The sequence below is a fragment of the Ahaetulla prasina genome, chromosome 1, assembly GCF_028640845.1.
Source record: "Ahaetulla prasina isolate Xishuangbanna chromosome 1, ASM2864084v1, whole genome shotgun sequence".
Lineage (NCBI taxonomy): Eukaryota > Metazoa > Chordata > Lepidosauria > Squamata > Colubridae > Ahaetulla > Ahaetulla prasina.
The window spans coordinates 91,478,861-91,502,103 of NC_080539.1; the positions used below are offsets into that span (position 1 = coordinate 91,478,861).

Here is a 23,243-nt window from a genome sequence, read left to right on the forward strand (position 1 = left end):
CAATCATTTAATGACCAGTGAAAATTACAATGGCACTGAAAAAAAGTGACTTAAGACCTCTCCTCTCACTTATAACTGTTGCCGCATTCCCACAGTCACGTGATCAAAATTTGGGTGCTTGACAACCAACAAACCATTATGAGGGTTGCAGCATCCCAAGGTCATATAATCACCATGCAACCTTCTCAGCCAACTTCCAATAAACAAAATCAATGGGGAAAGGCAGATTCACTTAAGAACCATGTGGTTCATTGAACAACTGAACTGATTCATTTAACAACCATGGCAAAAAAAAGGTAATAAAATCAGGTGTAGCTTAACAAATGCCTTGCCTAACAATGGAAATTTTAGTCCCAAGTGTGGTCGTAAATTGAGGATTACCTATATGACCTAAAGACTTCTAAGGATTCTTTTCATACTGGTCACTTGGCTTTGTAAGTGATTTATTTTATTTCAATCAATCAATTTATATAGCTGCCTCTCTCATATACATGACTCTGAGCACAGAATGATAAAGTAATATTGGTGAGACTTAAAATACACTGCATGGAATGATATCTGCTAATGGAACAATGTTCTCTTATATCACCCCATATCTGGAAAATTGCATTCTCACTGCAAGTTCAGTTGCGCAGTAGAGGAGTTGTGTAGAGGAGATTCAACGTGGTGCAAAATAAAGGAAGTGCAATGACTTGAGAATAGAATAGAATAGAATAGAATAGATTTTTTTTTTATTGGCCAAGTGTGATTGGACACACAAGGAATTTGTCTTGGTGCATATGCTCTCAGTGTACATAAAAGAAAAGATACGTTCATCAAGGTACAACATTTACAACACAATTGATGGTCAATATATCAATATAAATCATAAGGATTGCCAGCAACAAGTTATAGTCATACAGTCATAAACGGAAAGAGATTGGGGATGGGAACTATGAGAAGATTAATAGTAGTGCAGATTCAGTAAATAGTTTGACAGTGTTGATGGAATTATTTGTTCAGCAGAGTGATGGCCTTCGGGAAAAAACTGTTCTTGTGTCTAGTTGTTCTGGTGTGCAGTGCTCTATAGCGTCGTTTTGAGGATAGGAGTTGAAACAGTTTATGTCCAGGATGCAAGGAGTCTGTAAATATTTTCACGGCCCTCTTCTTGATTCGTGCAGTATACAGGTCCTCAATGGAAGGCAGGTTGGTAGCAATTATTTTTTCTGCAGTTCTAATTATCCTCTGAAGTCTGTGTTTTTCTTGTTGGGTTGCAGAACTGAACCAGACAGTTATAGAGGTGCAAATGACAGACTCAATAATTCCTCTGTAGAATTGGATCAGCAGCTCCTTGGGCAGTTTGAGCTTACTGAGTTGGCGCAGAAAGAACATTCTTTGCTGTCCTTTTTTAATGATGTTTTTGATGTTAGCTGTCCATTTTAGATCTTGCGATATGATAGAACCTAGGAATTTGAGCAGATATAAGTAGCATTATATAATACTGGAAATAGACCCATGTCATTTGTAGTAAATTATATATATTGTCTTTAGATCCGCTTACCAAAACTGAATGTCTTACCTCAGAGGTTGAACCACAGCTACCGTATTTGCAGAATAGAAAAAATGCGTAAACCTTACATTTATTTATTACTGTTTATCCTTCAGTATGTTTTCTTAATACTTGAATTTTAATTTATTCAAATTTTGCATAAGGAAGAAACCTAATGACCTTCTAGACAGCATAAATGTCAGTTTGCTTTGGACTATGCAGTGGCAAAAAAAGAACATAATAAGCAAAGAAATAGGACACTGTGTACATATTAAAACCAACAGAAGAGAATATCTGTAGCTCAGAGATCCCAAAATATGAAACCTTTTCTTATGGATTAGTCTGTCCAGTTAGAGAAAGAAGAAAAAAGGAATATTCTAAAATAAAAAGAATAAAATAAAATGAAGATCAACATCACTGGCCATCCTATGAGAGTTGGTAAGTTACGAGAAGTACGAAAGCAAAGGTGTGTAATAAGGTTGTGGGATGGAAGTCTGAGTTTATTATTCAAAATCAAGGGGCAAAAGGAATTATTGCTTTTCTCCTTAACTCATCAATTTTCAAAAATAAAATCTATAAAAGAAAAACTCAACTTTTCCAGAGAAGGATTGTGGCCCATTAAAAAGAGTGTTGGTGGACCTGCCATTAATGGCTTAACAGCCATTTATTTAAATAGAAAAGATGGTTTCGTTTCTTCAACGTGTCATATCTACAGAGAGGGCTCTACTTGTGAACAGGTTACATTCCAAAAAGATTTTGTTCGCAATTCCGATAAGCAACGAAAAGTCGATGTGCAGTACAGTCGTTACTTTACAGTCTGCGAGAAGATCTGAGGACAGTATGTGAGTGGAAGTCATGAGGAAATGGGAAAGGGTTAGCAGTAACATTTAGGATTTAGCTTTATATACTGTCCCATAGCATTTTACAGCACCCTCTGGGCGGTTTACAATATAGAAGCATTATTTGCATATTGCCCCCAACATAGGACAACAGTGTGGTTCCTCGTTTTACCAATCTTAGAAGGATGGAAGGCTGAGTCAACCTTGAGCCCCATCCAGGCTGTGAGCAGAGTTAGCCTGCAATACCCCACTTTAACCACTGCACTACCAGGACTCCTTATATACATGGCATGCCAGAAAATAGCATTCACCCTTTCCTGTTTTCTCCTGACTTCCAGGACCTTCTGGATTGAAGTCGTGGACAGGTTTGTTCATTTCAGACAGAAAGTTTGAAATTCAAAAGTTCTTAACTAGAGTAATGTCTGTACTAGAAAATGTACTGCTCAAATCTTTCAAAAGGGAACAACATTGCAAAAGCATTGCACTCAGGTAGTTGGGCCTCAAACTTTCAGCCACTCCAGGCAAAGGATGTTGCAGAATAGTCAGCGGATTGTCCTGTTCCACTTTGCATAAGCATCATTTTTTGCAGCACTGCAATGAATTGTGATTTCATACAGTACTTAAAGTGACAAGAGGAGCATGACAGAGTGCAAAATGGAACTGCAAAGATGTGACATGAGGCAGATAAACATTTTAGTGTCAAGTTGTGCTGATATGTCTATTCATTATATGCAAGAGCCAAGACTGTATCAAAACATCAGACGTATTTCATCAGCTCGGCTTGTCAGTGTAGCAAGGAGCTGAAAAATATCTTTCGGTATTCTCGTGGTGGGTCAAGATGGTGTACTTGAGATTGGCCAGAAGAATACTTTAATTGATATTTCACTTTATTTGTTTTTTATTTACTCTCGACAACAAGGATAGTAATTAGGAAATGACAGTGCAGGGATCATAGTTCCATGTCAAGGCGGATTTCTGTCTTATAAAGAAGTAAGAGATACACGAGGGTAATTTTTAGATAGTTCTGTTTATTCAGAACTAAATCATCTACAATTTTACTAAGTGGTTTTAAAATGAAAGTTGCCAACTGAAAGAGGAAAAAATAAACTGGCTCTCCATCTTTGACAACACATTGCTGCTGTTCACAGACATTAGAAAATGGGGCAGGTAACAAATGAATAATCCTAATTGAATTGCAAGAGATGACCAGGCTGAGCTCGAGGGAGGGGTCAAGTGCATCATCAGTCATGAGTCCCTTTGCATCCACAAGAGATCTAAGTCCCGCCCATCTTGAATTCCTTTTAACCTGCCACCAGTTTGCTTTGGCTGTTAGCAGTTCAGATTCTTGTAGCTCAGTGCTTCCATTTAATCACCTTTAAATCCCTTCATGGCATGAGTAGAGGTTACGTGAGAGACCATCTCACCTTACTGGGATTGTACCCATCCTACTCATGCTGGCAGAAAAGGCATGCTCCGGGTCTCGTTAGCCCAATTATTCCTGCTGGCGGAATCAAGGAGGAGAGCCTTCTCTGCTGTTCCTCCTGTCCTCTGGAACATCCTGCCCCCAATGTGAGGTTGGCCCCAACCTTCCTATCTTTTTGTAAGGGCCTAAAGACAAGGCTCTGACAGTTGGCTTGGGGTCCCAGTGGGGGAACAATGCAATGGTGATGATTGATCAGGCAATAACTGATCCCATCTCCTCCAACTCTACCCCTACCGACTCTATGTGTCCTTAGGTTTTAATGTCGGATTTTAATTTTTACGTTTTAATTGTATATGTAACTGTAAGCCACCCAGAGTTACCCTATGGTAAGATGGGGAGCCAATAAATGTAATAAACAATCAAATCAATCACACTGCCTGGATCTTCTAATTTTCTTAGTGCTGGACATGAATGAAAGATAGCAGTTTGGATATATTTATCCTGAAGGAGTCAGTGATTACTTGTTTAGAGAATCATTATAGGAACCCTGAATTGCTAGAATCTCATCTATCCCTATTATTAGGAAAGTTCAACATTTATTGGCAGATGTTTTTGACCCATGGCGTTAGAAGAATCTTCATGTGAAATGCAGTCTGCCCTGTTCTCCAGAGTTTCCAAAATTCTAAGATACCTTTGTTATGAAAATGTTTTGGGAGAACTTTTGTGCGCAGCCAAGGAACCCAAAAGTTTATAAGTTGTTTTATGTTATGAACCTCAGTGCTTCCATGTGTAAAAGTTATATATATATATGTAGGTAGGTAGGTAGGTAGGTAGGTAGGTCAGTCAGTCGGTCAGTTGGTCTTTGGTTATTTGGGTTTTCTCCTGCGTAAAATTGAAAGTGTCTTGGCGACATTTCGACGAAGTCTCATTTGTCATCTTCAGGCTGGCTTTTACAGCTTCGTGTTTCTAGGAGCAATCTAGAATTCGCTCCTAGAAGCACAAACCCACACCCACGAGGGCCACACCCACAAGGGCCACACAGCATGTCACCACCACACATCCACGCGGAAAGCAGACTCAAACCCACACCGATGATGAAGCATGACTACGGACCAGAAGCCAGACCGCAGCTGAATCATTAGCCATTTCAAACCACTCCAATCCATACATGCAGCAGACTGACACCCACCATGAAGATGTAGCATGACCACGAACGAAAATCCAAACAACAGCAATGCATCTCACCAACTCAAATCCCCCTGCAACTCAGACTAACCTGAGCACAACCAAGCCCTCACCCAAACAGAACACACCCTCAGCCAATCAGAGCATAGCCCACCATTCAATCAGAGCACAGCCAAGCCCCCAACCAATCAGAACACACCTCCACCCAATCAGAACACAGCTAAGCTCCCGACCAATCAGTTCAAACCCCCACTAGCAGTTAAAAGGAAGAAACAGCTGCTATCACATATTGCTCCTAGAAGCACAAAGCTGAAAACACCAGCCTGAAGATGATGAATGGGACTTCGTCAAAACGTCGCCAAGACATTTCCAATTTTACACAGGAGATATATATATATATATATATATATATATATATATATATATATATATATATATATATATATATATATATATATATATATATATATATATATTTGGGTTCTCAATATATATATATATATATATATATATATATATATATATATATATATATATGTCTTTGGTTGTTCGGGTTTTCTCCGTGTAAGATTGGAAGTGTCTTGGCGACGTTTGACGAAGTCTCATTCGTCATCTTCAGGCTTCAGCTTCGTGCTTCTGGGAGCAATGTGTGATCGCAGCTGTTTCTTCCTTTTAACTGCTAGTGGGGATTTGAACTGATTGGGTGGGAGCTTGGCTGTGCTCTGATTGGATGGGGGGGGTTTTGTGCTCTGATTGGCTGGGGGTGTGTCCTGTGTTGGTGGGGGCTTGGTTGTGCTCAGTCTAGTCTGTGCTGCAAGGGGATTTGAGCTGGTGAGCTGCATAGCTGTTGTTTGGCTTTGTGGTCGTGCTACATCTTCATAGTGGGTGTCAGTCTGCTGCATGAATGGATTGGAGGGGTTTGAAATGGCTAATGTTGCAGCTGCGGTCTGGCTTCTGGTCCTTGGTCGTGCTTCATGATCAGTGTGGGTTTGGGTCTGCTTTCTGGGTGGATGTGCGGTGATGACATCCTGTGTGGACCTTGTGAGTGTGGGTCTGGTGTCATTCCTCGTGTTAGGGACTCGTTTGTCAATAAGGGCGGGTTTCCAAATGGCTGGTAGGCGGGAGGTGTCATCTCGTTTGTTCATGCTGTGTAGCAATGTGTGACTGCAGCTGTTTCTTCCTTTTAACTGCTAGTGGGGTTTGAACTGATTGGGTGGGAGCTTGGCTGTGCTCTGATTGGATGGGGGTGTGTCCTCTTTGGGTGGGGGCTTGGTTGTGCTCAGATTAGTCTGAGCTGCAGGGGGATTTGAGCTGGTGAGCTGCATAGCTGTTGTTTGGCTTCGTGTTCGTGGTGGTGCTACATCTTCATAATGGGTGTCAGTCTGCTGCATGTATGGATTGGAGGGGTTTGAAATGGCTAATGTTGCAGCTGCAGTCTGGCTTCTGGTCCTTGGTCATGCTTCATGATCAGTGTGGGTTTGGGTCTGCTTTCTGGGTGGATGTGTGGTGGTGACATCTTGTGTGGACCTCGTGAGTGTGGGTCTGGTGTATATATATATATATATATATATATATATATATATATATATTAATGAGAGGCTATGAGATCACATGGATGATAAATAAGAAATTATGAGAATTATGAGAATTTAATGGTATAAGAAGAGTGGTGGATCATCTGAAAAATGCTATGGCTTTCGTATCTCCCCTTGATTCCTAATGTTTGTTTATGTTTTTCTTTTTCAGTTTGTGTTCTGCCGTGAATGTAAAGAAGAATACCATGAAGGAGAATGCCATAGCTTCTTCAAAAGTCCAGGAGCCACAGCTCAAATGGTACATATCTCCACATCCATAGCATCTCAGAAAATTAACTGGGGGGGAGGGAGGTTTGATAATCAAGAACAGAGACGATCAGGGCCTTGGTGGGAAACTTCATATGGACAGAAAGGGAGATGATCCGGCAGTAAACATCTGTTTCCCCTTCAGAAGTCCTAGTGTTAGTTATTAGCTCTTAACAGAGCCCTGGTGGTGCAGTGGTTAGAATGCAGTACTGTAGGCTAATTGTGCTGACTGCCAGGAGTTTGATTCTGACTGGCTCAAGATTGACTCAACTTTCCAGCTATCTTGCAGCCTACCATCAATTTGGTAAAATGAGGACCCAGATTGTTGGGGGCAATATGATGACTCTGTAAACCATTTAGGACTGTAAAGTACTATGAATCAGTATATAAGTCTTAAATGCTATTGCTATGCATGTCATAGCAAGAAATCAGAAGTAGCTATTTAGACTTTAATAAAGTCATGAAACTTACCTGGGATTTCCAACTTATATACAGACAGATACCTGCTCAGAAAATGAGGCTTTTTTATCTTTACCATGATGGTATTCGGATTTTTTGAGAAAATGACTAATGGGACTTCTATAAACCTTTCCTATGGAGAAGCATGAAAGTTTATGCTTGATGTACTTTCTTCCACGTTCTTCCTCTTTATAGCCCAGTGTTAATTCTTCATCCTACACAACCAATGCAGAAATCAGCACAGTTTGTTTTTTTTTATTTACATTTATATCCCGCCCTTCTCCGAAGACTCAGGGCGGCTTACAGTGTGTAAGGCAATAGTCTCATTCTATTTGTATATTTACAAAGTCAACTTATTGCCCCCCCAACAATCTGGGTCCTCATTTTACCTACCTTATAAAGGATGGAAGGTTGAGTCAACCTTGGACCTGGTGGGACTAGAACCTGCAGTAATTGCAGGCAGCTGTGTTTTAATAACAGGCTTCTTACAGCCTGAGCCACACCGCGGCCCGTGAGCAGTAAGCACAAATGTAATCTGCATTATGAAGATTATAAAAACTGATGGGGTGAAAGTAGTTTGGTTTTTATTTTAAGGTATTTAAATTTGTACTTTATAGAGCTGTGCAATGCTTCAGATTAGATTCCAAAAACATACTATGGAACATGCAGAGGCACAAATATAACACCGATTTGCAACTGTTTAAAGCTGCTGTTTCTATAGTCTAAATCACTTTTTGGAACTGAATCCGAAGAGTTGCACAGTGTTATTTTGAAACAAATAAGCAAACTGGAAAGATTTTCTTTTCTTTTTTTTTCATTTCTTGAAATAATGCAATGCAGTCCTACAGTTAACACATGCGAACAAAAATGCACACATTTGCAAAACATTATGAGTTAAATTATAAAAAAGGGGGGAAATTAAAGAAATTTTGTGGTGCAGAAAACATCTCTTTAACTGGCTTTTGGGTCTATTTAATATTAATACCTTACAGAGGGTAGTGTTTTCCCCAATTTGCTGTTGTTCATCAACGTTTATTTACCTCACGGCAAGGAATATTTTAATGTTTGGAGATTTTAAAAAGGATGCTTTTAGATTTAAACAAGGATTGAACTGATCATTATCTCTAATAGTCACCATAATTCTGAGTTCTGTTCACTCTGTAAAGAGAAGTTCCAAACTGAGCAAATTTGTTTTAATTTAGGTCAAGATAACATAAGGATTATTTTAAAAGCCAGCCAGTCAACCAATTTATATTTCAAACATAAGCAAAGAGAAGTTCCTAATGTGTACTTTTATGTCTCATGCTGGGAAATTTTCTTTTATTTCTTGAAACAATCATGCTGAAATGAAGAAATAATTGAGTTGAGAACTCTACTCCTGATTAAGTTAATTCTTGGACTTTAGCACAGGGCTGCACATAAGTTGCTAGATTCCTAGAGAATGCCAGGATCCAAACTAAACCATATTATTCATTAAGCAAACCAGTATCCAAGTCTCCTTGGATGCTGATCCTTTAAGCTATCATCAGTTCTGGGGGAAACAGATCAAGACCTGAGAGGCGTATATGAGACATGGTTGATTTTGAGAGATGGAAATATAGCTGTTTTATACGATCCATAGTTCATGAGTTCCTTTTGATAAAGGAGAATGAGAATTCAGCTGGTAATTATAGTAAACAATCCTTTCTATTCATATTTGGACAAGCAGACAATATGTTAATGCTTTTAGTATTGTATTTCCAATTTTGCCTTGTCCTAGCTATGCTAATCACCCTAAGAAGGAAAAGGCAAGGGGGAAATTGATTAAATGAGCTCTGCCATCTTCCAAACCAAATCATTCTGAAATTACTGTAGTCCACCACGCTTTCCCTATGTTTTCTTTGCCCTAAATCCTAACACTTCAAAAGGCTACCAGCATGGAAGCATGATCTCTCCTCGGTAGAGCTTCACCAGTGCTAGACGAATGATGAGCTCAGCAGATGAGTCAAAGAGACCGCTTGCAATGTGAGATAAGGGTACCCAGCAAGTAAATGCACATGAGCATCTGTCCAGTCTGACTGCATTAAAAATATGGCTTTTCTTATTATACTAATTAGACCTGGTCATAGAAATGTCATGTCATACAATTAAATTATGCATATTTAAATCAGTTTACTCAATAGCAGGAAAAAAGGTTATGAAATTGAACTTTGGTCTAAACCCGTGATAGCAAACTTATGGCACGTGTGCCACAGGTGGCACACAATGCCCTCTCTGTGGGCACGCGAGCCGTCACTTCTGCCACGCATGCACGCGCACCTCCCGCCGGCCAGCTGGTCATTGGGTCTCTGCTGTGCATGCATTGGGCAGGGCTTTGGGCTCTCAGTCCCGAAAAGGTTAGCAATCTACTTGGTCTATACAATCCAAATTTCAGAATCCTCTTCCAGTTGGGACCCCCAACAGTAAAATTCTTGTTAAGTTTTTTTTTAAAAGAGATAAATTTGGCGGTACAGTTGACCAAAGTCCTTTCCACTTTGTTATCTTTTTTGTCTTTTTTTTTTCTTGGTCACTGACAAGCAGAGTTATCTTTTTATCATAAAAATATACCATTGGATTTCTGTTGCCCTCTTGTTAGCTATCAGTTCCTGGTGCCAAAGGGGGCTTAATGGGGCCCAGATTTTTTTTTAATTAAAAATGTAATAGGGGAGCCAGTGCTTGCTTATTTATTGATTTGATTCAAGCGAGACTTGTTAAAAACTAACGCCAGGCAGCCATAAAGCCTCATGGGAGGTGGAAAAGATAGTCATCTCCCAGACATACATTGGCAAACCCAACCTGACACTAAGCAGGCACCTAGGTATATCTTCCCTGGGGTGGTAGGATGGACCAATAGCTAAGCTGCTCAGTATATTATGGGACTCCTGTTGCTTCTTCACAGAATGAGAGGAACTTTATGGGTAAGTCACAGAGAGAGAGAGAGAGATCTTCTGGGACCTAATTAACCATCTGTCTGAAACTAGAGAACCTGATAAAGCAAACCCAGCAGAGCATATGTGCCCAAACCTCCTGAAAGTCACAATATGGGAGGTAAAGATAAAGAGGTGTATTGGGACAGTGCAGTTTTTCAAACAGTGGGAGATAGAAAAGGCAATTTGTACATTGATGTTTCCCAATATATTGATAGGAAATAATTACATACATTTTTTTAGCTTGATCTGGATCATCATTTAAGTGAAGCCCATTGAAATGAAACCAGAAGCTTCCGTGATGCTTTGTTCAATAATGTAATTTAGATATAAATGTGGATCCCTAGAGCAGGGGTCTCCAACCTTGGCAACTTTAAGACTTGTGGACTTCAACTCCCAGAATTCCTCAGCCAGCTTTGCAAAGCTGGCTGAGAAATTCTGGGAGTTGAAGTCCACAAGTCTTAAAGTTGCCAAGGTTGGAGACCCCTGCCCTAGAGCACAACTCCGTCTAAGTAAACGGCACAAACAGAATCCTATTTTTACAAGCACATTTCCCCAGCTGTCTTGAGGTAAAAAATAGTTTTAATATCAAGCTTGTCTCTGCGTGTACTTTTTTGAGGAAGCAGATCAAGGAGCTGTGGTTTTATTGTAAAAACTAAGATTTATAAAACAAAAACAAAAAATTGTGCAAGGTGATTAACCTGGTCAGCCACTAACACGGTTCAAACATCCTGCCTCAGAGTTTTGGAAGTACAGGTAGTCCTCGGCTTACAACAGTTCATTTAGTGACCATTCAGAGTTCAACGGCACTGAAAACGTGTCTTATGACCATTTTTCACACAACCAGGGCCTCTGGTGGCTCAGACTGCTAAGACAGTCTGTTATTAACACAGCTGCTTGCAATTACTGCAGGTTCAAATCCCACCAGGCCCAAGGTTGACTCAGCCTTCCATCCTTTATAAGGTAGGTAAAATGAGGACCCAGATTGTTGGGGGCAATAAGTTGACTTTGTATATAATATACAAATGGATGAAGACTATTGCTTAACATAGTGTAAACCGCCCTGAGTCTTTGGAGAAGGGCGGGATATAAATGCAAATTTTAAAAAAAAACCATAGCAGGTCACATGATCAAAACTCAGATGCTTGGCAACTGATTCATATTTATGACAGTTGCAGTGTCCTGGGCTCATGTGATGAGCGTTTGCGACCTTCTGATAAGCAAAGTCAATGGGGAGTCCAGATTCACTTAACAACCATGTTACTAACGTAATGAATGCAGTTGTTAAGCAATTCACTTAACAACTGTGGCAAGAAAAGTTGTAAAATGAGACAAAACTCACTTAACAAATGTTTCACCTAGCAATATAAAGTTTGGGCTCAATTGTGGCCGTAACTTGAGGACTACCTGTACAAAATTACATTAAATTGGTCCAAAGTCAACCGTTTTACAGAAGCCGAATACAGATTCTGAATATAGAATCTCCTTGCTCATCCCCTGCTGGTAATCTATGAGCCTTTGCACTAGGCAAATACAAGGAAGGCTTAATGAAGCCGTCTGCCTTTCGATTTCACGTTATCTGTGGCCCATGATGGCTGACTTGGGTTCAAATCAAGTTTTACTGTATAAGATCCAAATCAAACTCAGAGCTATTTGGGATGGGGGGAAAATATTTCCTCATCCTACAGTTGCCTTGAGTTTAATATATCTGCATGACAATCTTTGCCTATGACCAATTATAGGAACATATCAATGCAGCCATTCAGTAATCTTCTCTGTCCTCCAATTTCCAGTTATTTTATTATGCCTTTTCTTTCACTTCATGCAGTCTTCATATTTTGCACATGGTGGCACTGTGTTACTGAAGAAAAGTACAGGGGAAACCCTTTCTGAAATCGGCCAGTGATTTTCTTATAATCTGTGAATTAATACTGAATATTTTGCAAAGTACAAAATTACATGTTAATTATCTGAATGATTTGGGGAATGGAGAAGCGATTTCTATGCATCAATAGGATTTTAAAGTCATTGTTAATTTGGTGCATCTCACAAATCCAGAGTTGTCTTTGAAAAGGTCACACACACATAAGCAATGCAAAATTCCTTTTCTTGCACATATTGTCATATTGTTTTCAAGGCACACATCTATCTATATAGATAGGTAGGAAGGTATAGAATTTAAATAGCTGCCCATCTCCCTTGCATGTGATCCATGATATGAATGTGAATGCCATAGAGATAAGGGAATAACTGTTGGCGTACTTCATGATGAGCAGGGATAGCAATTAATCAGGGGGCTAGTTGATGCATGCATTGATAAATGTACCTGGATAGTTGAAATGGAACTTAGGAAGAAGCGTCCTCAGAAACAGAACTCTTGGCTACACACCACATTAGCGGAGATCTGGTTTGTCTTATCAGGGGTGACAACATCACCAGGCCTGGATAGCTGCAAATCCTATGGAGCATTTCTCTGACCTGGTTGGTACTCCAAACATCATTAATCAGCTTGGTTTAAATCAAGAGAACAACTGATGGCAGAGGGTCACAGTTATTAATGATGTACAGGTGGCCCTTGATTTACGGAGTCCCAAATTTCCATTACTAAGCAAGGCAATTGTTCAGTGAGTTTTGCTCCATTTTTTGACCTTTTATGCCATAGTTGTTTTAAAAAACGCACTGTAGTTGTTAAGTGAATTATATGGTCATTAAGCAAATCTGGCTTTCGCCTTGACTTTGCGGGAAACCAGCTGGGAAACGGTGATCATGTGACCCTGGGCGGCACACCCAGTTAAACACAAACTAAATAATCAACACAATTTATTTATAAAATTTGCCATTTCAAACGTTATACTAAAAGACCTAGCATGTTGATGTTCTGACAACTCAGCTATCACCTAGAGATAACCTCCACCTCCCTACCGTTCAAATGGCACAACCAAAACCACAGGAAGAAAGCAAACAGCACAGAGCACATCCTCCTTAGCAACCGAGATAAGCAAGAAACAGCATCAGATAAACAATCAAGCGAGGGGAAAAAAGCAACGAAGAAGTTCCCAAGGAACAAACCACATTCCTAGAGTTTCTTTCCATTCATGGACATTCCTGGGAGAATTCATAACGTGTCCTTAGGATAGACTTCCATTCGAGAATAGCTGATGAACATTCATGAAGTTATTCTCAGTACAGTTTCTTAACAGACGAGTAGAACGAACCGAAAATCCAGAAATGGTGAAGCTGGTTAAATTCCTAAAATAAATTGTCAGATTACAGTGTAATTTACTGCCTGCCTATCCAGAAGAAAGTCTCATTCCGTTCTGTGAAATGTATATGTAGGTAAATGTACATATGGCGTCCTTTTCTCCATGCAGCCTTCAGAATCATCTGAAAATTTTCTGCTGAAGATTAACAAGCCCTCCAGCACATAATTCCACAGGCAGGGGCTGCCTTATCTGAAATCCAGAGGAACATTGCATGATTTTGGGAAATTCCATCTGTATCCCCTATCTAATAATTTTCTTTTTTGCGGCTTTCCCCCCCATCCCCCGACACTCACACTGCTTCTGTCCAGAATAATTGCACTTTGGTTCATATCTGGGACAAAATATCCTTCTTTCATTCTGCATAGGGACTAACATCAGTGGTGGGGTTCAAATTTTTTTATTACCAGCACCTTTGGGGCATGAATAAAACTATCAACTTTCTAGAAAATAAATTCTGATAATTCACTATGACCAGCAATGCCATTTCAAAATCATGAAACAAGTCTACAATTTTCAGTCACTGGGAGAAATGAACATACAAAATTATTCTTCAGAAACCCTTAATTGAAAAATTTGCAGAAGATTAGGGTAAAAGCAGAACAAGGCAGAACTCACAGGATAATTTACTTTTGAATTTACTTTCCAAACTCCCTACTCTGCAGATGTGTTGGATTTCAATGTCTACAATTCCTACTCAGCAGAATATAATTTGGTTTGATTTGGATTTAGGTGCCACACTGCTTCACTTTCCCTTGGTGCTCTGATTCAGGTTGCTGCTAGATGGGAATGATGGTTATATTAGGCTTACTTGTGATTACTACCTCTCTGCTAAAGGGTTTTATGTTTAAGAGGGTTACTCCTTGTGAGCAAGAGTAACTTGGCGGCTGATAGTTATCCTTGTATTTTAACTATTTTAATTCCTCAATGTACTCTGGCAACCTGTCTGATTTGTAACTCTGGGTCGCAGATATTGCTGAGGAAAAGGAAGGTATTCAGACAGAATGGTTTAAGTTTCCACGATGGCTGTAAGTCATTGATCTTCAGTGTTTTCTCCATTTGTTAAGTGAGTTTTGCCCCATTTTATGATCTTTCTTGCCACAGTTGTTAAGTGAATCACTGCAGTTGTTAAGTTAGGAACATGTTTGTTAAGTGAATCTAGCTTCCCCATTAACTTTACTTTTCAGAAGGTTGCAAAAGAGAATCATGTAACCCCAGGACACTGCAACTGTCATAAATATGAGTCAATTGCCAAAGCATCTGAATTTTGAACCCAGAACCATGGGTTGTAAGTGTGAAAAACAGTCCTAAGTCACTTTTGTCAGTGCTGTTGTAACTTTGAACGATCGCTAAAGGAACTGTTGTAATTTGAGGAATAACTTCATCTATTAAGAATAAACTTTCAGCTGTTGGTATAATACAACTACTTCAATTATCGTATACAAAAAAAAAGTACAATCTAGAGGAAGTGGTCACATGTCATGATTTATGTAACTTATCCATAGTTCATGGTTCCTTCTCTCTTTGCAGGGATTTGAAATTGATGAGCATGCCGCCATGAAAGCTCGTTGGGAAGATGCATCCAAAGAAACAATAAAAAGAACAACAAAGCCATGCCCTAAATGCCACGTTCCAGTAGAAAAGGACGGTGAGTTTCCTGAAGGCTATTTCACACTTCCCATAGTCAGATTTTAAAACAACATTGCAGCGCACTCCAATATATCAAGTGTAACCTAGCATGGTTATAATTTTCACTATTTTAGCATTAATTAAATGTGCTGTGTGATTTAACATTCAAAACCATGAATAAAACTGTCTAAGGAGATTCTCGGTCATCCAGGTCATGGTTGTTCCAAAGTTACTTGTGATTACTACCTTGTCAGAGTTGTGTCATCCTGTGTTATTATTTGAATTGCCTAGACCTTAATTCATGTGTTCATATCAAATGGAAAAACGTACATCTATTTACTAATAGTATTTCTAGGTCATATGCTCGTTGAATAGAATAGAATAGAATTTTTATTGGCCAAGTGTGATTGGACACACAAGGAATTTGTCTTGGTGCATATGGTCTCAGTGTACATAAAAGAAAAGATACCTTCATCAAGGTACAACACTTACAACACTTAATGATAGGGTGTCCCCAACCTCCAGTCCATGGACTGGCACCAGTCCGCAACATGCCAGAAACTAGGACATGCAAAGCCCCATCCGTAGGATGCAGGCAGCACGCAAAACCATCCCCCTTCCGGTCTGCAGAAAAACCTCTCTGCATAGAAACGATCCCTGGTGCCCAAAAGTTTGGGGACCACTGCCTTAAATTACTTAATGCAATTTCATAAGCATGTTATGAAAAGAAACTGGGCACATATTTATACTTCGCTTTCTTAGGATATTTTATTTTGAGCCATGAAACAATGGCAAACGGTTGGCACCCAGATGTCTTGATAGTGCTTCTTTAGTTAGCACACAATTAAATACAGCCATGCTCTAAATAGAGTATCCAAGCAGGGAGCAGAGACTGTCCAATACTTTTGTACTATACTGACTGAAAAATGGCAGGTCCTTTCTCAACATCTGAAATAATCTGCACATGAAAAGGACTTCATGAACAAAGCTAATAATATACCTTGGGAATTACACAGCGGTTCGAAAAAGTTCAACCAGTTAAGTGAAAGGACAAGTAAAAGCCAGAACCTTGGATTGGGACTTAAAATTATGAAATTAGTAATTTCCTAAAACAAAGTTCTTATTTATATGCGTTGAGCAACACTTTGATTTTGTCCATGTGCCAAGAAAGCCTTATTTTAGTGATCCACATGATCAATAAGCTTTCTGAATAGCATTAATCACTAGAAAACTTCCTCTTTACCCTTTGCAGAGCCCATGTGATCCATCTCCATTGATTACACATTTCAGAGTGGCCTATGCATATTTCCATGGCTTCTTATAACAGGTTTTATTCAACGGTCCAGAGCCTATTTCTGGCCACTCAAAACTTTGAGTCTAATTCCCAAGTACTATATTATAATTATTAATGTGATTGGAAGAAAATAACAGTATAATTAAATTGTAGGAGAAGATTCATATTAGTTACATTTACATCATTTGAAGCCTTTTTAATATAAATCAGATAATATGTAGCCACTCTTCCTATTTTAGGAGGGTAAGCCCGAAAACCCATCATTCAAAATCAAAGGGTAGCTTGCACAACCTTGAGATATATGAATTGCCGCTCTGCAAAATCATTATTTCAAGCTGTAAGTGTAGGTTGCACAGTCTTGATATATATAGACTGTCACAAACCATCATTTAAAATCTAGCTGTAGGTCGCAGAGTCTTGATATAGATGGAGTGGCACATCATCAAAAGTTTTAAACTGGCTTGTGATCTATCAGCAAAGTTGTCATGATATCCCCCACATGAATGAACTTCCCATTCAATGTGTTTTAAACAGTTTTGTTAATATCTAGAAGATGTATGGTCCTTCTAAACACATTTAAATATTTGTAATAATGAAGAAATATGTATTTAGTGCCTGAGGATAAAGACTTTCAATTCACTCTGAGCTTCTAATTTGTACAATAGTCATTCAGTTGACAGCAAAACATAAGAATACTGCTTGTATCTGTAAATTTCTAATCCTGTTTAGTCTACTCTAATTCTCAAATACTACATTCTGAAATTTATAATCCTGTTGAGTCTACTTTAATCCTCAACTACTACTAACTCTCTCATACATACAGTATATTCAAGTACGGATTCAAGGATGACCAAAAAACATTCTGGACTTTAGAGAAACTATAAATGCAGAAAGAGTTGCATTTCACATTGAGTGTCACCTTTCGGCTCACTTCAGAATCAGAATTTCATCTGAGCTCAATTTCCATGAATTGAAAAGGAATTTAGAATGGATAAGTGCAATATTTCATAAACTACATTCTCCCCTCCCTCCGATTAATGATTCTTGAAAGTATAGTTCAATAAATTAATTGACAAATGGTTATTTTATTTATATATTCACCACATTCCTGTACTTGTGGACTTCACCACATTCCTGTATTTGTGGACTTCAACTCCCAGAATTCCTCAGCCAGCTTTGCTAGCTGAGGGATTCTGGGAGTTGAAGTCCACAAGTCTTAAAGTTGCCAAGATTGGAGACCCCTGCCCTAGGAGATTCTGGGCAGCTAACCTGAGCAATGAAGAGTTTGCAAAATTAAAAGAGCGCCATTGTCCTTTCAACACATAAATTAACAGTAGGACCTGCAGTGAAACCCATAGGTAATTACTGTGATACCCACAGACATGCAACTTATTATCTGCTTATGTTTACATTTGTACTAATGGTTGTACATGTACGTTGTACTGTATGATTTTCTTATACACATTATTGACTTTCTTCTAGGTGGATGTATGCATATGAAATGTCCTCAGTCTCAATGTAAATTTGAATGGTGTTGGAAATGTAGCCTTGAATGGAACAGAACGTGCATGGGAGATCATTGGTTTGACTGATCCTTAAGTCATCCTAGAAGCAACCAATTGCTTCACAGTTCACAGTGAACTTCACAGTTACTTCCCACAATATCAGATTCCAAAGATCTTGTTCAAGCTTTGAATTTCTCACAAGTATTAATTGTGGGATTAATTAGGACATTTGGCTTTTGTGTATGTGTTTTTCATAAGCACCACTCATCAGTATGTATCTTCAGATGGTCACATCTAAGTCCAACATAGCAATAAAAAAAAATAATCAGAAGGACCAAGCTATCATTTGTTAGATATATTCTGCTTATATCAAGACAACTCTGTAATGGTGCTTCCTCCATTAAAAATTAGGTCATGTCTTTGGCCATTTTCTGTTTTTAATTGATTTTATATTTGATTTGAAAATGTGTTACCTATTATTGGCAAAATAAAGAACTATACAAAACTGGGCCTCTCAAATTGTTCAAACTATTATGGTTTATATTTATTAGCAATTCAGTTTGTGACTTTGTGTTTGAAGGTTCAGAAATATTAATTTTTAAATTATGTAGGTATAATCACAAGTGCAGTTTCAGATAAACAATATATAACACAACTTGCCTTCTAAAACCAAAACTTTTATAGTACAATTTTTTATAATGACACAATTTTTACTTGATTGATTTCCAGGCCTAAGTCACAACTAAAAATATAGAACTTTGCAGGGGTGGGGTTCAAATATTTTAGCAACTGGTTCTCTGCCCGGTTGCTGGGTAAGTGTGGCCATGGTGGGCATGGCCTACTTGACCTCCTGCATCATGGTGGGGGGCGTTTTTGCCTTCCCCAAGCTCCGGAGGCTTTCCTTGAGCCTCTGAGAGAGCAAAACGGTCTCCCCCGGCCCTCAGGAGGCCAGAAACGAGTTCGTTTTTGAACTTCTGGGAGGCCCATTTTTCACACTCCCCAGGCTCCAGAGGCCCTCCAGAGATTAGAAATGAGCCCGTTTCCAGATTTCTGGAACTTCCGGGAGGCCCATTTTTCACCCTCCCAGAGCCTCAGCGTGAGCCCTGCACTTACCTGGCATCCAAATTGGCTGCATGGGGACTCCTGGGAGGGGAGGGGAGGGGTGGGCGGGGCCAGCCACTCCTTGCAACTACCGGTTCAGCAAACCAGATGTAAAATTAGCATCCGGTTCATCCGAACTGGTCCGAAATCCCACTCCTGGATATTTGTTTTCCACTTTTGACCCCTTTGGTATGTACATTCCTAGAAGAGCTAGAAGAGTTTGGCTATAATATATACATTGGAGACTTGGACAAAGTTTTTCTAAGTCAACATCAATTTGCGTTCTGTGATCTTATTGTCTGACATAATATAAATATTTACAGTTCTACTAGAGTTTCCCAAAATGGTTATAAAATGATTGATTTTGATTGATTTTTTTTGATGGATTTGATTTTTAGCATTATATTTTTACAAATCTGGTTGAAACTATGCCAGTATTTTAAAAAAAGATCTTGCTTGTTTCATCCTCAATAAAAGTTCTGCTTTTTTCATGTTTTTGATGGTATATGATTACTTCAGTTTTATTATAATGAAAACATTGTGAAACTACTTGAAATCATACACTGAGTAGGTAGCTTACACTCTATGCTAAATCAGAGTTGTCACATTGTTTTGCAACTATATCTGCCAATCTTGTACCTCAAAACCTAAATGTGTGATGGATTGTGATCAGCTCTCAGCATTAAGCATTTAAGGAACCGTGTGCTTTTTCTATGACCTTGGCCTATTACCCCAAGAATGTATTCCATTACTGCTAAAAGTAAGTTGATTTTAATTATATATAAAACACAACCATAATTCCAGGCTTAATTGTGTTTATAAGTTGAAGACTACTTGTAAAATTAAAGAAGACCAAACTAAGATCAACAGATAGACAAAATAGCCTTAGATTCGGCAATGAGGGTATTGAAGTAGCGGATAACTTCTATTTTTCATCATCAACTACCAACAATAAAGAAACAAAACAGTCAAGATATATGATGCAAAGTAGACCCCTAAAGTTGTTAAGGAAAGAGACCCAGATGCCATGACGTGTCTATACCTACAACAATAAGAATAGTATGGGCAATATTCCCTATGCGCGCAATGGAAGTGAAAGTTAGTCTTTGAAGAAATAGATAGGAAGAGTAATGATGTTTTTGAATTTTGGTGTTACTGAGAATACTATAGTCATCCAGAAAAACCTACAAATAGAACACTGAGCAAATCAACCTAAAAATCTTACTCAAGGCATAAATGACCAAGCTGTCAGCTTTGGGAGCTACACTAGGCCGAAGGCTTCCACACGCTGCTACTTTCTCCTGTGTAGGAAAGTAGGAGAAGGGGGTGGTGGTACAAGGGGCTATTAGACATAACAACATTCTTCCTGCCGGTCAAGGTCAGGCTGAGCTCACATCTGGAGGAGTGGCCGGAGTGATGTCTCGAGATGGGACGGTTGAAGATTGGAGCATGTGATCGGCAGAGGGGTCACGAGGGTGGGGATTTTGGAGTTTGTATTACTGAGGGAGGAACCCGGATCCCCAGATTTGGACTTCATCCAACTGTGCCAGGTTACCTATGCTAGTAAAAGAACTTTGAAAGATGTTTGCTTTGGAGTCTTTTCTGCAGGAGGGGTTTTCTGGAACGCTGACACAAGTTCTAATTATCCTACTTCAGACACATTATAAGAAAACCTACCTACCTACCTACCTATAGAACGCTCTAATGCTGGGAAAGATGAAAGGAGAGAATGACCAACAGCAAGGTAGATAGACTCGAATACAGAGGCAATGTGGGAATCATTGAAAGATTAGAAGCAACAGGTTGAGGACAAATCATCACTGTGATTTTTTTCTGCTGCATATAATTTATATTACCTTGATATAGTGCCTGATTTATGTAAGATGCCTGTTGAGAACCAAATTCTCTAATTTAGCCCAACGGTTGGTTCTATTAACATTTTAAAGACTTCTTTTAAGTGTCCCAAACTGTATTCCAAAAATTATTATTCTCCTATAAATTCAGCAATCCTCTTTGATAACAAAGAGACACACAGAGAGAGAGAGACAGACAAGGAAGGATTGTTTCAGGAAATCCCAAATGAATCCTTTGTAGAAATGTGGTTTAAACACGTGACTCAAAAGATTCATCAGATTGGCATTGATTCTGATGGTTTATTATCCAGAGATACGTCACCAGCAATTAATTTTATCAAGCAAAGACTATGGGATAATTCAATACAGGAATTAATTGCCAAAGTATTGTTTGACTTTGTATTATTTAACATTTTACCAGAGTTTTCAGCAGGAAGTTGTCTGGCCAATTCTAAAATCAAAATCAGGAAGAGATACTTCTGAGCATGTAAAGATTTATGAAAATACTAAGATTACAACGGCAACAATCAGATTTTTAACTATGGATATAAAAACAAGGTTTTTAATAAAATTCAATGAGCTGGGGTTTTAAGGCTATTATACAAAATATTTATTAAATATTGTACTTGTTAAATTGTTTTATAATCTAAGCTATCAGGTTTAGATTATGATTGTAACTTGCTTTTGGCCTTTTTAGCCATAAATAAAATTGATGGATACTTTCATGTCCCCTTCGATGATAAGAGACCATAAAATGCTAGCAACCCACCCATATTTTCAGCAAGTTTATTGTTTCACTTTGCAGTGAAAGAAGCAATCATTCTTAGATTAATGTTCCTGGTTGTAAATAGACCATTCGCTTGTTGCATTTAAATACAGGTAATCAGTGGTGGGTTGCCCCCGGTTCAGACCGATTCTATAGAACCGGTAGTAAAATTGGCAGAAGGCTCCGCCCACTGACCCAAACGTCATCAAAACTCTTCTGTGCATGTGAACCAGTAGTAAAGGTAAGTAGAACCCACCCCTGCAGGTAATCCTTAGTTAGTGACCATTCAAAGTTACAATGTTGCTGGGGAAAAAATAACCTTATGACCAATGACTACATTCACGACTTCTACAATTTCAGTCACCGGAGATCACAATCACTACACATTGCCTTGCACCTGATCTTGCAGGGTGAAGACATTAAAGAGAAAGCAATGACATGAAAGTAAGCAGGCGCATTATGGGCAATCCCCTGGGTTATTTGTGTAGCATGCTCGTACTTGCCAGCACAGAGCTTTCCTTTCGATGTGCATTCTTCATTGCGGGACTGCTTACTCTCTACGAATCCCTTCCTCTCCAATGAATGCAAATACAAACATTAATTTCTTTCTTGTTAATTATCCAGTGCCAGGGTGAACTTTCCAAAGTGGTTAGGAGGCAAACAAAAACAGAAGGTATACCTGATTAGTCTAATTGGTTTTTGAGCAGGTGGGCCAGGTTAGTATTCCAAAGGATGGGGGAATAGGGAAAAAAAGAAAGAAGAGCCACCGTCATTAAGTGATTTACCACTTAATGACAGCTTCCTCTAATGCCAGAGCTGCGAGTCCAAACTGTGATCACTAAATGAGGAGTCACTGCACCATACTGATGGCGAAAAGATAGCGTGTTAGCATGTTTGTAGCATCTTATCCTAAACATAGTATTTGTCTGCGGTACCTTAAAGTCACTGCAGTGTTTCCAAAGATCACACAGCAACTGAAGAGAGCAGCTATGCAATCCTGAAGCAAAATGCTTCCAAATTCATGTTGACACATGCTTGTGGTCTTCCTGTTTCGAGCCAGGTGCCTTAACCATTATACCAAACACTCTGTACAATATAGTAGCTGAGGCACAAATAAACAACACTGGCTGTGGAGTGAATACTGCAATGTAAGGTCATGCAGACATGAGGCCTCTGTGGCTCAGACTGGTAAGACAGTCTGTTATTAACAGCAGCTGCTTACAATTACTGCAGGTTCAAGCCCCACCAGGCCCAAAGTTGACTCAGCCTTCCATCCTTTATAAAGTAGGTAAAATGAAGACCCAGATTGTTGGGGGCAATAAGTTAACTTTGTATATAATATACAAATGGATGAAGACTATTGCTTGACATAGTGTAAGCCGCCCTGAGTCTTCAGAGAAGGGCGGGATATAAATTCAAATTTTTTAAAAAAAGACCTTGGAGCTATGCAAAGAATCCTCAATTAAAATTCTCATTGGAACCGGTTTCGAACTTACAATTGTGGTTGTAAAAATGTAGTAATTCTCTTGAAGCACCCTCAATCATGCACGATTGATATTTATATTTGCAGTCTAGGGATGTTTTCTGGAAAGTATTTATGCAGCAAAATATTTTT

At 39.0% G+C, this 23,243-nt stretch overlaps 1 protein-coding gene across 1 annotated transcript in view; it reads left to right on the forward strand.

Annotated features, from left to right (window-relative positions):
• PRKN (parkin RBR E3 ubiquitin protein ligase) overlaps positions 1–19,027 on the forward strand; it is an 821,278-nt gene extending 802,251 nt beyond the window's left edge. Inside the window, exons 12-14 of the mRNA XM_058168152.1 lie at positions 6,722–6,808; positions 15,011–15,128; positions 17,886–19,027. Coding sequence (XP_058024135.1) covers positions 6,722–6,808; positions 15,011–15,128; positions 17,886–17,995 — 315 coding nt within the window. The 3' untranslated portion in view covers positions 17,996–19,027. The remainder of the gene's footprint in view (positions 1–6,721; positions 6,809–15,010; positions 15,129–17,885) is intronic.
• Positions 19,028–23,243: the final 4,216 nt, after the last annotated feature.